Raw genomic sequence first — 15,811 nt, 5'->3', positions numbered from 1 at the left:
CAAGAGATTTATACAGTGATAAAAATTTATGTTTGGCACTAACACAGAGTGAGATTGAAAGGAGACCCTACATTGCTTAAAATTAAGGCTAGGAAATGGCTTAAGGAAAATCAGAATTATGTAATATTTTCAGGTCATCGCTAGTATATCCTGTTTCCCAAAGTTAATATAATAATATATATGGTGATAATTATTTTTAATCCACATAACACTTCAAATGTTCGATATATTTTGCAGTTGACATGGAAATTTTGTGGGGGACAAGGAAGCAAAACCAAATGTGGTCTACTTTTACTTAAGGTAGAAACAGAAGGGAGCTCTCTCCTTCAAGGTTCGCTTTAGGAAAAACAGACAAAAGTGAGTCTTTAAAGTAAAGACTGATTCAGTTGTCTGGGAAATAACTTAAGGAAATTAGAGGAACACCACTTCCCGTTAAACTCTAAGGCCTGATTTCTTCCATGACCATGCTCTTCTCACTCTAGATCTGAGTTGACTTGCTACTGTTTCTTTTCGCTAGATAGCAGCAAAAGTTTCATGAGCTAGGTATTAGGAAAAGCACAGCGGTTTGGCATGGGGGTGGTGGCCCTGGAGTTCCCAGCAGCCTAGTTTTGACCTGGGAAGACTGAAGGCTTTGTGGAGAGAAGCTTCATGTGGTCAAGTCAGCCACTAGTCTTCTGCAGTCCCATTATCCCTCTGTGTTCTTCTTGTTCTTTGGAATATCTTTTCTTCTTGAGGACCTTACTGCCCCTTTTCTGTATCAAAGAGATTCTGTTTATCAGATTCATAGATTTCATACTTGCATAGTTTGTTTAGGGCCTTGTTACAGGATATTTCCCTTTTTTTCAAGCTGCAGTTGAATAATTGATTTCATAGTAACTGTTTCAGGATTCATAGTAACTGTCAGATAAGCTTATGCACCAAGTCACCTAATTCTCTTTTGTCCTTGAGGTCAGGATACGCCAACAGGAAACATTTCCTTTATCACAAATTTGGGGTGTTCTCTAAGTGAGACTTTTTAGCAGGGGGCAAAGCTGAATTCTGTTTACAAGACAACTGTGACATCTTAGTTGGCACTTTAAAGTTTGCTGCTTAGGTCTTAATCATTGTACTAAAAAGTTAAGAAATTTATGTCATATTTGACAGACATGAAGATTTCATTTTCTTGAGCACTGGATCGTTACAATATGATCATATGTGATAGTTTAATGGTGAAATGTTGTTAAAGTAGTTTGTTCAAGTAACAGTTGGAGAAAACTCCATGCAATTGAGTTCAGTCCATTTTTGAAGGGAGATAACATCAGCCTCTACTACTACTATGGTAATAACACTAGCAATAACTACTATTACCATAGCAATAATGTAAATAATAATAATGATTCTATGTGTCAAGCAGTGTTCTAAGTGTGTTATCTCATCTAATTCTTTATAATAATTCCATGAAATAAGTGTACTGTTATGCTCATTTTAAGGATGATGAAATAAAGCATAGAATGGTTAAGAAAAGGCTCAAAGTTTCTTCTCTGGTAAATGTTGTGACCAGTATTTGACCCAGATGGTCCTAATCCACAGCATACGCTTCTTTTCATAAATCTTGGTCTGGCTTTGGGATTGATGGCATCCATTATGAGTCCATAGAGTACTTTTGGTTCTCCTTGTAACTAAGGAAGAAAGGAAGTGCTTGGTGCAAAGATGTGTCATCTTTTGGGAAGTTAAATTGAACTGTATCTGAGGTGACATGAATAGTGTTATATTCCCAGATGTTTTTAACTCTATCTTCCACTTAGTAATTCATGTGGATAGTAAGTCAGAACAGAGTTGATGTCCTATAGGACTCATAGACAGACAGACACAAGCACACATATACAGGGAGGAAGAAGGAAAACACCGAAGAACCTAATATGTCATGAGGCAGACTTTGCTACTGACAGATTCAATTCTGGGGTTGAACCCAGTGCATTTTCTTTCTGTCTTTTTGTGTCTACCTTAGTTTCTTATTTTTTTAAAATCTTTCATTCCCTGGAAAGGTAAATCTTTTTTTTTTTAAAGATTTATTTTATTGATATAAGACCCGGGGTACAGGCCAGTTGCACGGGAGGGTGAGAGGATTCACCAGAGACAGAGCAGGGAACAGAACAGGCAGACTGACGAAATACACTGCTGAGGGGAGCAGCGGGCGAGATAGGAGATTTATGCTCGCCATGTGGGTTACTCCACGGCTGGTGGGGATGGAACCGGCACTGCAGAGGCTGCAGACAGCTTCACAGCACTGCGCTCAACCACCTGCACCACCAGGGAGGCCCTGGAAATAGAAATCTTACAACTGTCTTCCTATATATTGGACCAAGTTATGATCACTGCTAGCAAGTTATGATCATTCAACTGCTAGCATATAAAATGTTTCACTTAGTATCTACAATCCTAACAATCATATTTCTATTTCTTCATTTAATTCATGCTACTAGATAATTCAATATAGTTGGAATTTGGTGTCCAAGATAATTGACAGTAAGATTTTCTACTTATAAACAAGATGGCTCCCTTTGCATTTCATATAATTTTTACACTAGAAGCACTCCTTGCTTTCAGAATTTAGGTTCTTTGAAAGAAAGAAGAATTAGAGATATAGCCTCACAGAGTAACCCTTTGTCTCTTTGGATATTCTCAAAGAAGTTAAAATTATTATTATTTTGGTTAAAATAATCAATGTGAAATTCCAGGAGTTTCATTTGAGTCATCATTGTGTTTTTAGAATAATAGTCCTCAATTCATACATGTCCATGGCTTTTGCTATTTCAGTAGAATTTTGTACTTGTTTCCAAAGGCAGAGATCAGCATAGTAGTTTAACGTCAAAGAATTTAATCTGCGGGAGGGGAGAGGTTTTGTATTACCATAATTGAGTATATCAGCAGTGACTAGTACACCTATGTCCACTTAGTTCATAGTTATAATCATAGAGATTCCTTAAACTCTTGGTTAGTGGAAGGCAAGTCCTGTGTGTTATCTGGCTGGCTAGACCTTGAACCTAGAGCAGTGCTTGGCCTTGAAAAAGGGATCCTTAAATGCTTGCGGAATTGAATTAACTTTGTCCAATACAGGAGCTACTCGAGAACATTTACTTAATCTAGCAGTGGTCTGGGGTCTGGATAAAATTTCATCTGAGTGCTGTGTTTTACTCATTTTAATTTAGTAGGGCCTTAAGTGTGGCAACGGATACATAGTTTACTGAACTCAACCTCAGAGTTCAGTTTTGTTTGTTTGCTTTTAGCATTAGAAGCACCTAAGAAGATCATCTAATTTAATTTCCCTTAATCACCACTGTGGACTCTGCCCATTTTATATTAGAAGCATTCTGTGACCATGTACATTTAAACATGGAAGGTCTTCCTTAGGGATCTTGCTTTTTACCTGATGGAACTTTTAACGATTCCCAGTCTTTCCTACATCACACATTCCTTTGGAAGTTCATCCCACAGATCTCCCTTCTGTTATTAATTCAACTGCTAGCATATAAAACATTAAAAAAGAAATCATTGTGTATGGGGAAAGCTACTTGCTGTTACCTCTTTAGAAAATGTTTATAAAAGGGATTCTAGTATCTGCCCAATAATCTTAATGTCATTATAATTTTAAATTGTGGATTTGAAATCCAGAGTAGCTTTAGAGCATGGCTTAATCGAGTAAATTTAGAGCATAGCTTAGATTCAACTCAAATGTCGACATTTATAATCTTATAGAAAGTTTATTTGCTGCATTGATTTTCTGTGCTATACATACCTCAGGGCAACTTCTCATCTTTCCCCACACCCACAGAGGTCTTCTCTTGGCTTCCTTTGATGTGGGAAGTACATGCTTGATAAAGAGGATCTCAGAGGGAAAAGAAAGGTGAAAAGTTGGTTGTTGGGTCAAACTCTTCTGAGCAGGGCATTCTTAATATTCTTTATGGTTGGGTGTACATATCTCTGGGAAAGAATTTCAGATGGGGAAGATGGTTGTTTTATCATTCCCAAGTTAGACAGTTTGGTTGGGGAAATAAGTTTTTTTTTCTGAATAAACTTCACAAAACATCATAAAATCACAATGCATTGTACATTTATTCATGAGCCCTTCTTAAGTTTTTCCACAAATGAAAACATTTCCTTACATTGAAACATGAATTGTAATTTAAAACTGGTTTCATGGATGATTCATCTTCAGCCATTTTTTTCAACTCCATCTAATTATTAAATCTAAAGGCAGTGAGAGAGGAGTCTTACTGTTTCAATGCTGACATTTTTCCCTTCCTGCATGTATGAAGTTGTTGCTAATATCATATGGGAGTCCCAAATACACAGGAAGGGAAGAATATCAAAACAGAGCTTCCAAAGTTGATTCAACTAGTGTTTATTCAATTATATCAAGCATTGGAAAAATACTAATGTATATTTGAAAAAAAACAATGTGCTATATTTCCCCCACCAAGGAAATGTTTGATCAGAGCATTGTACTTAATTTAAAGCATAGAGTTAATATGTTATACAGCTCATTTTATTTTCTGAGGCAAAATGTTGTTCTTCTGATAACAATTCTGTAAGAGTCACATCTTGTAATTTTAACAAGATGCTGCTAGTAGACTAATTTAGTGCTGAAGCTTGGGAAATAATATATCTGACATTGTGACTCTAAAGGAATTTTCAGTGGGATAGAATCCTACAGGATTAAAACAGATTTTTGGTGACTGGGCTTATCAAGAATATAACATTTAAAGGTGGTGCTTTTAAAAACAATCGAGTCATATGAGGAAAGTTTACAGTCTGATGAAAAATCTGATGGTATTTATAAGAGAGATAGGCAGGCAGGGGGTAACTGGAATGTTGATATTATCCCATTGTAAAGTATAAGCTTGCAAAGTTAAATACATCACACACAAAAAAGGTATATTAAAACCCTTTAAAAATAAACAAAAAATTTACACCAAATCTTAAGTACTACTGAGGATATCACATAAATATTCTGAAATCATTTTTATTATTATTAATTGTTTTTCCCTGGACATTGGGTAACAGAAGACAAAGGAAATCGAGGTAAATTAGGCACATGGGAAATAAAAAAGCATGTAGTCATTTTTCTTACATTGTAACATATTTTGCACTAAGAGTAAATAAAATAAATGTAATATGACATAGCAAGCATGCTTGACACTAACCAATACTTCACACCACTGTAAAATTGAAAATGTAATATTATTAACTAAGAAGTTAGTAATGTTTGATGCACATAGGATGAGTGTAAAACAAGCTTTCTTTTATGTAATGAAACATTTATAAATTGTTACCTATTTTGATTAGCATGTAAATGTATGCTATAAAAGCACTTTGTAAGTGCAGTAGATATTATCATTATATTGTATAGCTATTGTCTTTAATGATAAATAATCTAACCTAATTTTAAAAACCTAAACATTTGACTAAGCCATCATTTCTTCTATTTTTAAATTAGTAACTTTTCTGCTTTATCACTTTTACTAAGAGGTTTTTATATAAAAATGAAGGCTAAAAGAAAGCCAATTTATTTTTAGAATTTCTTTTTATTCCCTTTAAACTTTTTTTTAACTTTCTAAATTATCTTTCCTTTAGTTTTTAGTGAGTTTTGTTGAATAATAACGTAAGTAGCAGCAGTAGTATATAAGATTTATTGTATGGTGTGCAGCTATATGACAGATACTGCTTGCTTAGTCTCTAGAGTTTTAAGGTAACTATTTAATAAACCACTGTTTGTTCATAAAATAAAATGTTTCCTCCCCAACATGCAAAATTAAAAAAACACACATAAATAACCATTACCATTAGTTCACAAACATATGCTACGGACCATCTACTATATATTATTTTATAGCTTTTCCAATGTAGTTTAGCTAACATTTTAGAAATATGTATTATTTCTAAATTCATATGCCTGTTTAAACCTCATTATCTCAAATGATACTGACAGAATGTCATGAAACAGTATCATAATATACATATAGACATTATTTTGATGCAATAAACATGTGATTTTTAAGACTTTCTTAATAAACACACATGTTTATTCTTTGCTAAAACATGTTTCTACAAGTGCCATACCTATATTTTGCAAGTTTTTATTTACCTAATTAAGATAGTCTTGTTGAAAATTTCTTCACTTTGAAAGCTCTTTTTAATTAGGAATAACTGCCCTTACTCATTAGATAAAGCGATTGTTTTTCCTTCCAGGAAACTTCTCCTTCAACAAATGGATAAACTGTAAAACATGGGTTTGGCACTGAAACATGCATTTTTATATTTTTGCTCCTTACTAACCAGATAACACATGAGATGCAATGCAACTTCCACAAAATAAACCTTGCGTTATTGGTATCGGAGCGTGAAGCTATGGACCTGTATTCGATTCTTAGACACTGCTGGTGTGGCAATTGCATCTTATGTGGGATGTATCTGGTGTTTTATTATTTGTTTTAGAGTGTCATTTCAATGTAATGTGCTGTTCTTTGTGTCTTTGTTGTCTCTTTTTTTTCTTTGTCCCCCCAACAGCATTTTGTCCCGCACAGGGAAGAAGGAAAACCAAGATGCCTCCAATTTGACAGTGCCCATGACCATGTGTCTTTTTCCTGTGCCATTCCCACTCACCCCATCTCTAAGACCGCAGGTCAGTTCCATCAACCCTACTGTTACTCGCTCCCTCCTTTACAGCGTCCTGCGAGATGCCCCCTCTGAACGCGGCCTGCAAAGTCGTGATGCTCACTTGTCAGACTACCCTTCTTTGGACTATCAAGGCCTCTACGTGACTTTGGTGACTCTCCTGGATCTAGTTCCTTTACTACAGCATGGCCAACACGGTGAGCATTTAATTGAGATCTTTGAAAATGTACATGGATGATTATGGATGTTGGAGACTGTTGTTATTGTAATAAATTGTTTGAAAGGTCTTTTGTGTGGCTAGAACTTTTCTTGCAATGAGCCTTAATTATGGTGTCTCTAAATCCAGGAAGTGAGATAAGAAGTCTCTGAGAACTCCTCCAAATTTAACTGAGAATCAGTAGTTTTTGCAGAATGTTGACAAAGTGGTACAACACAGGGTGGTGCTGTGACTGGTAGCTAGTGTGCAGTGTGAGGGGCGCTTTAGAACAGGAGCCTAAGAGCATTCCTTTTTTTAACTTTCTCCCCTTTCTATTGTGTCTAGTCAGCTTCATTATCTTGCTTGCTTATCAAATTTGTCTAACCTATAAAAAGGAGTACAATAATATCTACTGTTTAACTGATCAATACTGTATTTGGAAGAATCAGATAGAAAAACCATACCATCAGAAAGGGGAATTTTGTAGAAAATGCACTTTTAGAATATTAGTTGTCTGAACTGTGAAACACTGGTAATTTGGCTTCTGGGAGTATGATAATGAAATTTCATTATACAGAAAAATTGGAATTTTGGGAAATGGATGGGTGGTTGGGTTATTTTGCCTTTTAGTTATGGCTAACTTTCTTAAGAGAATGTTTAATGGTTTATTTAGTAAGATGTGTTCCTAATTAAAAATAAATGTAAAAAATCTGTTTTCACAACAGTGATTACATGATTATTCAATTTTTCGCTATCGCTATATTTTTGTATTTTAATGAGTATTAAAAAAATGTTGAAATTTGTGAATTTGCTTATGGTATATGTAATTTTGTAACTGTCTAAGGCTAGTCACTTTCATGAGATCCTGTCCCAGCTCAGAACTCAAAGGAGATGATTCTGAATGCCAGGCTGCCAGAGCTCACCATGGTGGTGAGCCTGCCAGAGCCTCTGGGACTGCCAGTTCCCAGGCCATTGCGGGGCCGCCTGACTCTGGGGTGGGCCACTGTGTTAGGGCAGCACTTCCTGGTCTTCAAAGCCCCCTGGTGGAGATAAAAGCACTTGATTTGGTAACTGCCTGCCTAACATTTACTTGCAATTAATATGTAAATTATGACAATTTTCAGGGGGAATAATTTGTATTTTTTGCTTTTATGTAACAGCTGTTTTTGTGACTTTCCTCTTCACTGTTATCCCTATACTGTGTTCTTGTTCTGAACAACAGAGCTTAGAAAATAGGGAAACACTCAGTCTACCATCCCGTAGAGGTTAAAAAACCGTGCAACATTGTATCTCTAGTGTGATTTGAGGGTCAGTAGAGCCACCCTGGGAGCATGGAACATGGAATTCTGGGTCCCAGCCCAGGACTTCTGAATAAGAATTGTTGAAGGGTGGGTCCTTTTTATCCTGATTTAACAAGCTCTCTGGGTGACTCTTTCGCCTACCTGCCTGAGCCCCACTGCACAAGGCGGGGTCCTCTCCTGGGGCTGTGGGGTGTACCTGGAAGATCAGGAGGTGCATTTCTCACAGGGCAACCACGAACTCCCAGGTGGTCATTCCCCTCTCCAGGTCTCAGCTCCTGGCATGAAAAATACTCCAGGTGACTGTGAGGCCCTTTTCAGGGCTAATAGTCTGCAACTGGTTTAAAATGCAGCTGAAGTGTCTTTTCTGCACAACTGCAGTTAATTGTTAGGAAAACGTCTGTGAACTTGACCCCAGTTTCATCAGTCTGAGGCCAAGGCCTACCAACCATGGCTCCATTTGGGCAGTGTGGTCACACCTGCTGCGCTTTCTTTGCCACATTAATTCCAACAATAATCAGAAATGACATTAGCCATCCAAACAGCCCTTAGAAGGTAAATCTGCTGCAAAACAAACAGGTTTAGTAATTTTCTTTTTTGATAAATAAGAATTATCCAAATCTCATCTAGTGATCTATATTTTGAGAGGTCCAGAAATATCAGAACATATATTCAGCATAATGAGGTTTGTTCTACATGCATTCCAAAGCTGAACAATGTGTTTTTTTGAATGTCCTCTATTTTACTCCTTGTACAGGTAATAGTAACAGTACTAGTATTTATAATAATGGCTAATATCTGTGGAGCACGTATTATGTGCTGTGTTAAGTACTTTGCATATATCTCATTTAATCCTCCTGACAACCCTTCTAAAGAAGTGTGGTAGGTACTGTTCATTTCCCCATTTAAAAATGTTGATGAAAATGCTGATAGATGCCACCTCCTTCCTTGATGACTGGATGCGCAGGGTCACGCAGTCTCAGTTCGCTGCTTCCTCGGTGTGTGCTGAACCTGTCATTGTGCTGGAAGACACCAATGACCTCATTGCACAAGACGCCAGATGTAGGAAGCTTGTGGTTTGGTTGATGGAGCAGAAATGGCCTGGTTTTATTTCCAGTCCTGCCCTTGACTTTTAAAAAGCTTCCAGTGGGAAAACAATTTAATGTCTTTGTGCCACAGTTTTCTGGTATAAAATGTAATGAAGGTAAGAATGCTGGAGGAATTTCAGGGATACATGATCACATGGAAAGTGCTTTTAATTTATGAAATCAAGAAGTAACTCGAAATATGAACATTGAGTTTTACTGAAAATTGATAAAGCGTTGAGGAAGAGTTCATGTAAAATAGTATCTATATTTCTTAGTGCAGCTATTCATGAGTCTTTTATTGAGTAGCTACTGTATACACAGAGCTTACAGTAAACACTATGTTTTGGAGATCTTAATAAGAAGGGAAAAACAATTGCTTATAAATTAAACCAATTCATAAAAAACTTACAGTGTGAAATTAACATGCTGTTAAATGGCAATATATTCAGTGACTGATTGTCAATTTTGTTTTGTAGATCTTGGACAGTCGATATTTTATACAACTACATGTTTGCTACCCTTTCTCAACGATGATATTCTGAGTACTTTGCCCTACACGATGATCTCAACATTAGCTACCTTTCCTCCATTTCTGCACAAGGATATTATTGAATATCTTAGCACATCTTTTCTACCAATGGCTATATGTAAGTCCAGTCTTACCTAATGCTAGATTATTTTTTGTATTATACGAATGGAAATTGCTTTTCCTGTTATAGGCTGTAGATTTTCAAGGTATAATGGAATCAGTTGCTATAAACATGTACTAGTGATTTAAACTCAGTCATTTCAGCTTGAATATTGTGGTGAAAACAAAGGAATGAAAAATGATTATACCTCAGAATTGTTTTATTCAGATAGTTTGAGCTTATAGAATAGAAAGAAAGGACATGTGAAGGCACCGCTGTATTTACTATGTATAAACTATGGCATCTGTAGCCACTCTAGAAAAAGAGGTGGAGAGAATGTTGCCTCAGTTGTAGAGACTCATATCGTCCTCATCTGAAGGCTGAGGGGTGTGATGCGAAGAGCAGTAGTGTCAGGATTCGTGGGTTCTAGTCCCAGCTCTGCCCACAATCTACTATGTGATATTGGGTGACTGACGTAGTTGGAACCTCATTTACAGGTGATGATAGCAACAGCTTTCCCTCACAGGGGTGCTGTGATGATGAAGTGAGTCAAATTTATGACAACACTTTGAACAATGCTAAGGCCTGCAACTCATGTGGAAGGTACTGTTATAAACGCAGAATTGACTTCATTTACAGTTATAGCCTTAATTATTCAGGCTTTCCAGACATAAGAGCAAAGAGAATTGGGTCTTGGTTTTTATGATCAAAGTCCTTCTAAAATATTTTAAAAAAGAAATGGTTTATGAATTAATCTATTTTCAGTGGATAATCTGTGAAGATTATGGGTTTAAGAATCAAATAGATCTAGATTTAAGTCACATCTCTCTTGTCAGCTAGCTGTGTGACCTTAGGCAAGTTGCCTAATCCTTCTGTTTCTTACCTGAAAAGTGAGATTCATAATCATAGTTGCCTTTAGGAGTTGTGATAATTGAGATGATCACCCTGGAACTTTGCTAAGGTACTAACACAAAGCCTAATGTTCAATGTGGGTTAGTTTACTTTTCTCAGTTCTTGTTCTACAGAAATACCTGTAGAGTTCACATTTAATTCCTAGTGATCATTTTCCAGCTTTTTTCTAATGTACTTATGGTTTTATTAAAATTGTGGCTGTTTAATAACAACGGGTAAACTCATGCACCTTTTGAGCCACATTTACTTATTTTACATAAATTTGATTTTAGCTACGGAATTGTAATTTTCATGTTTTTTAGTAGAATCTGACTTTTGCCTAAATTATATAGCAATTCAAGAAAATTAGCAGACCAAGAATACCATTCAAGGAATAGAATAGCCAGTCATTTTCTTTTTCTGTCCCATGTGACATTACTTTTGTGGATACAGTCATAGAATTATGTAGCCATTTTTTAAAAGGTAAAATTAGGCACAGGAATATTCTCTTAATAATAGGTGAGGACTGCATCTTTCTAATAATCACTGTGTCTTTTTGAATAAGGTAATAATTTGGGGAGAGACATTGAGTCTCCCAAACCTCTGAAGTTATACTGAAGACTGATTTAGCATTGTGACAGCTGGCAATGTTTCTGCATGCTTGAGTTTTAATTTCTACTTAATTAGAAACACAGCCCCCCCCCCCCAACATCTTGTAGTCACATTAGAATTGTTACTTATTTAGATGTGTGAGCGTTGGCAACTGAGGAGAACAAAACAGTAAGTTGAGTTTACAAAATTTGTGTGAATTTTAGTGCTCACTGGTTGGAGGAACTTGGTGTTCATTTCAAGGTATGAATTCTGGAATTCCATTATTTCAACTGTAACGGAGGGGTTTGGAAAATGTGTTTTGCCTCTACGGTCTCCTCTGACAAAATAATTCTGGCCTAAAGAGCATCCCCTGTACTTGATGTAGGAGGCACATTCCTTCCCTCTAACCCAGTCATTGGTCTGGTTAATTTATTTTGTTCTCCTGGTTCTAGTCTGTTAGTTCTGATTTTCCTTTCTAGTCGCTGTTTCTGTGGTTCAAGAGCAGCCTATGTTTGTCATCTTTATATCTTTGGAAAATAAGTACTATTACTTTTACGCCCAATCTTATGAGATGACCAGGTGCTTCTTTTCTGCTTGCTCCTTCACACAGTAGATACAAAAGACACAGACCCGCCCACAGAGGAATGTGGTTTTGGAATTATCTTGTCAGGGTGGATGGATACGAGGACCAGTGGCTGCTGCTCTTTGCATCCATGTTGCTTTCTTTTGTGCAAATTGTGTATAGAATTCCTGACCCACGTTCCCTCTTTTAAGACCTCTCCTTTGAAGAGAGGACTGTTTTAACTTCTTCCAGAATATTTTTATTTCAGGACTGTGATGTTAGGATGAAAGGTGTTGCATTTTCCGAGTACTTGATAATGTCTTTAAGACAAAAAAGACTTTATCTTCTTGGTGTGGAGTTTGCAAGGTCAAATGTAAAAACATGGGCAGTTTTTGAGGTGTTAAGTGATGGTATCATTAAGGGTCTAGAAGCCGAAGCTTTGCGCTCTGAAGTGGATCTGAGGTGGTATTGCAGCTCCTTCAGGCTAAGAGCCTTCGTGCATATCAGTTATGTCCCTCACGTCATTAAATAATTTTTTTTATTGAAATAACATTAGTTAATAACATATAGGTTTCTGGTATATTGGATTATAAATCAACATTCAATATCTGAATATACTACATTAAGTTCACCATCAAAGTCTAATATCCTTCATATTATTTTTGTCAATAAACTGAAGTACTGTGCTTTTATTAAGTATTCCTTTTGAGCTATTGCAGAAGCACAAACTTCAATTTATTATACAAATTTCCTTTGATATAACCATTTCTTTTTAACTCCTTCCATAAATAAGATTTATTTCTTTTTATTCCAAGTGTGTGCAGTATGCTCTGTTTATAAGATATATATTAAAGGAGTTACTAAGAATTGAAAAATTCATCTGCATTTCACCATGGAAACCTCTCTTTTTCTAATAAAGGCGCTGTGATTTGTGGATTGACTTGAAATCTGGGTGTTGGAAGATGATAGTTTCGCAAAGAAGAAAATAAGCTGACCCAAATGAACATTAATGTAGCCTACATTATTTTAAATATTAATGAGGTTGAACATATCAGTTGAAGGCCCTTCTAGCATATTTTGCAGCCTGGACTATGCAGTCTTTTTTTTTTTTTTAAGATTTATTTATTTATTTATACAAGCACTGGGTACAGTCAGAAGCGCGGGAGGGTGAGAGAATTCACCAGAGCCAGAGTGGGGAGAAAAACAGGCAGATTGACGAAATACACTGCTGAGGGGAGCAGCGGGCGCGGCAGGAGAGGTCCATTGCCCCATGTGGGACCCTCGCCCTTGGCCAGGGATCGAACCGGCGCTGCAGAGGCTGCGGGCAGCTTCGCAGCCCAGCGCTCAACCTCTGCGCCACAGGGTTGAGCCCCTTTAGCTTCTTTTCAATTTGGACTTTTTCAAAAGTAACTTCCCTTCAGGAAGCCTAAAACTTCATTCTGATTCTGCATTGACTTAAGAACACTTGTTCAGTTTAATTGAATATCTACTTCCAGACCTCTGTGCCTGGATTTTTTGTTCTACTACTGTTATAGAAGATGTGTGTTATGTTGTCACGAACTTCCAAAGATGAATAAATACATACAAAAGAAACACAATCAAAACCCGGTATAAGAGATTGGTGCTATTTAAATCATGTTTTATATGTAAAATCTGTTTTATTAGCTAATGATTATTTTTACAAGGCATCTTACTCTTTACTAAACTTGAGAGCTTTACTGTTGAATTGTGGGGATTGTTTTGGAGCAAGAATCCAGAAGAGCTGAACAATAGTCCTTTGTTGATAAATCTTGCAACCTCATCAAATTTTAGCTCTCTCAGCTATAAAATTGTGAATAATCATAACCTCCCCTGTCTTCTGCCCATATTTGTTATGGAGACCATGCTGTAACATGTAGGAATGGCCTCTGAGTGTTGTGGAATGTTTCTACCTGTGTATAAAAGATCAAGCACAGGGTCACCTGACAGACAGGTCAAATCCCATCACAACTAATTCCGATATTTTGCTCAAATTCACATATTGTCCTGAAAAATCTTGTCATCTTAAATACTGCTTGAAAAAATGGCCATCCACTGGGGCTTGGGATTTTTCTCCCTAGGCTTTGTTATTATAATATCATTAATCACTTTAGCAGGTTTTGATCCCACAGAACCTGACAGAACAGTTTGAAGTGTTATTGGTTAATCTTGTCTTCCATGATTTTCATTAATCTGCCAATCTGCAAATTTTTTTAAAAAGATTTATTTTTTATTTATTTATGCATACAAGAACTGGGGTGTAGGCCAGAGGTGCAGGGGGTGAGAGGACTCACCAGAGACAGAGTGGGGAGCAGAACAGGCGGATCCCCTCAAATACACTGTTGAGGGGAGCAGTGGGCCAGACAGGAGAGTTCTGCTGCACTATGTGTGTCAACTCCCTAGTCGGGGATCGCACTTTTGTGGCAGTGGCTGCTGATAGTTTGATAGTGCTGAGACTTTAACCCCTGCACTACAAGGGGGGCCCTAATCTGCAAATATTTTAATGCTGCAGAGGCTTTGGGGTGTTAGTCTTCCCTTCATATTTCCCTTTAGATTCTTCCCTCCTGAAGGTACAGGTATCTCATGCTCAAAGCCTGTTTCGTGGAGCACAGTTACCTCCTTTTACAGAGAGACCACTTTTTGCTGCCGCAGTGCAGTCTGGCCGAGCACTGGACGTGGTTCTGTTGTATGGTGCAACTGGCTCCAGAATGTCTGTCTTCTTCCCTGATGACTCCCTTACCTAAAAAAAAGTATAAGCCTAGTGGGGTTTATTGACGTCTGTTTCAATTAGAAAAAAAAAATCTGTTTCAATACAGACCATGCCTTACCACCACCTCTCATCTGAACCAGCCAGTTGCTTCTGACCAGTCTCTCTGCCTCTCCTCTTGGCACTCCTCCTGCCCATCCTCCACCAAAACCCAGAGCTAGCCCCCAAACATGCACATCAGATCATGTCACCTCCCCTGTCACAACCCTCAGGGAGCTTCCCATCACTCCCACGGGTCAGACTCAGCGTCCTGCAGCCCACCAGGCCCCTGAGGTCTGGCCCCCGCCCACATGCTGCTCCATCACCACCTGTCCCTTGTGTTCACTCTGCTCTGCCCACACTGACCTTTCTGCACTTTTATAAAGCTTCAGATCTCATAATCTTCAACCCTTTGCTTTCCTCCTGACTTTTCCCTCCTTCAAAAAGTCCCCCTCTCAAATGGTTACCTCATTTGCTTCCTCACCATGTTTAGGTCTTGGCTCAAATATCACATCTTTTGAGATGCCCTCCTCTCTCCTCCTCTCTAGCTCTTTCTTTTCCCTTGTCCTGCTTTACATTTTTTTTCACAGGCACTTGCCTATTTCTCTAAAACAGCACTGACCACAAAACTTTCTTTGATGCTAGGAATGTTCTATAAAGTTCTGTGCCACTACTGTGGCCACTAGCCCTGTGCAACTCCTGAGCCCTTGAAATTTATCTAGTGAGACTAGATTCCAATTCTTAATTGAATTAATTTAGATGTTAAACAGCCACATATGGCCAGTGATCACCATATTGGGCGGCAGAGCTCTAGCATTTCAGCTCTATAAGGACAAAGACTTGCCTGTCTTTTTGCGACTGTGTTTTCCTGGCCTAGGACAATGCTTGGTGCATAGCAGTTACTACAAAAATACTCACTGAGTGAGTAAATGGCTGGAACATTAGTTGAGAAATCAAGTGACTTGTTATAGTCGGGATTCTCTAAGTTGGTGCTCTCATGCAAGTAATTCACTTTCTCTTATGTAAAATGGCTTTTCCTATTTATTTATTTATTTTTTTGAGAATCATGTAAAATGTACATGAGACTGTATTAGGAGCTACAGAATACAGGAACAGATTAAGAAATTGTTATTGTTCA

At 37.5% G+C, this 15,811-nt stretch overlaps 1 protein-coding gene across 4 annotated transcripts in view; it reads left to right on the top strand.

Annotated features, from left to right (window-relative positions):
- Nucleotides 1-9,780: 9,780 nt before the first annotated feature.
- UNC79 (unc-79 homolog, NALCN channel complex subunit) overlaps nt 9,781-15,811 on the top strand; it is a gene marked incomplete at both ends in the record, with an annotated part of 174,448 nt that continues 168,417 nt past the window's right edge. For 3 of the 4 annotated variants that reach the window (XM_084241340.1, XM_084241338.1, XM_084241337.1), the window contains one exon: nt 9,781-9,883. In XM_084241340.1, coding sequence (XP_084097466.1) covers nt 9,796-9,883 — 88 coding nt within the window. The remainder of the gene's footprint in view (nt 9,884-15,811) is intronic. The other variant, XM_084241339.1, reaches the window with a different exon arrangement.

This window comes from Talpa europaea (assembly GCF_964194135.1).
Source record: "Talpa europaea genome assembly, chromosome: 8".
Lineage (NCBI taxonomy): Eukaryota > Metazoa > Chordata > Mammalia > Eulipotyphla > Talpidae > Talpa > Talpa europaea.
The sequence above is the reverse complement of the archived record's forward strand: the minus strand, read 5'-3'. Positions and strand labels throughout refer to the sequence as shown.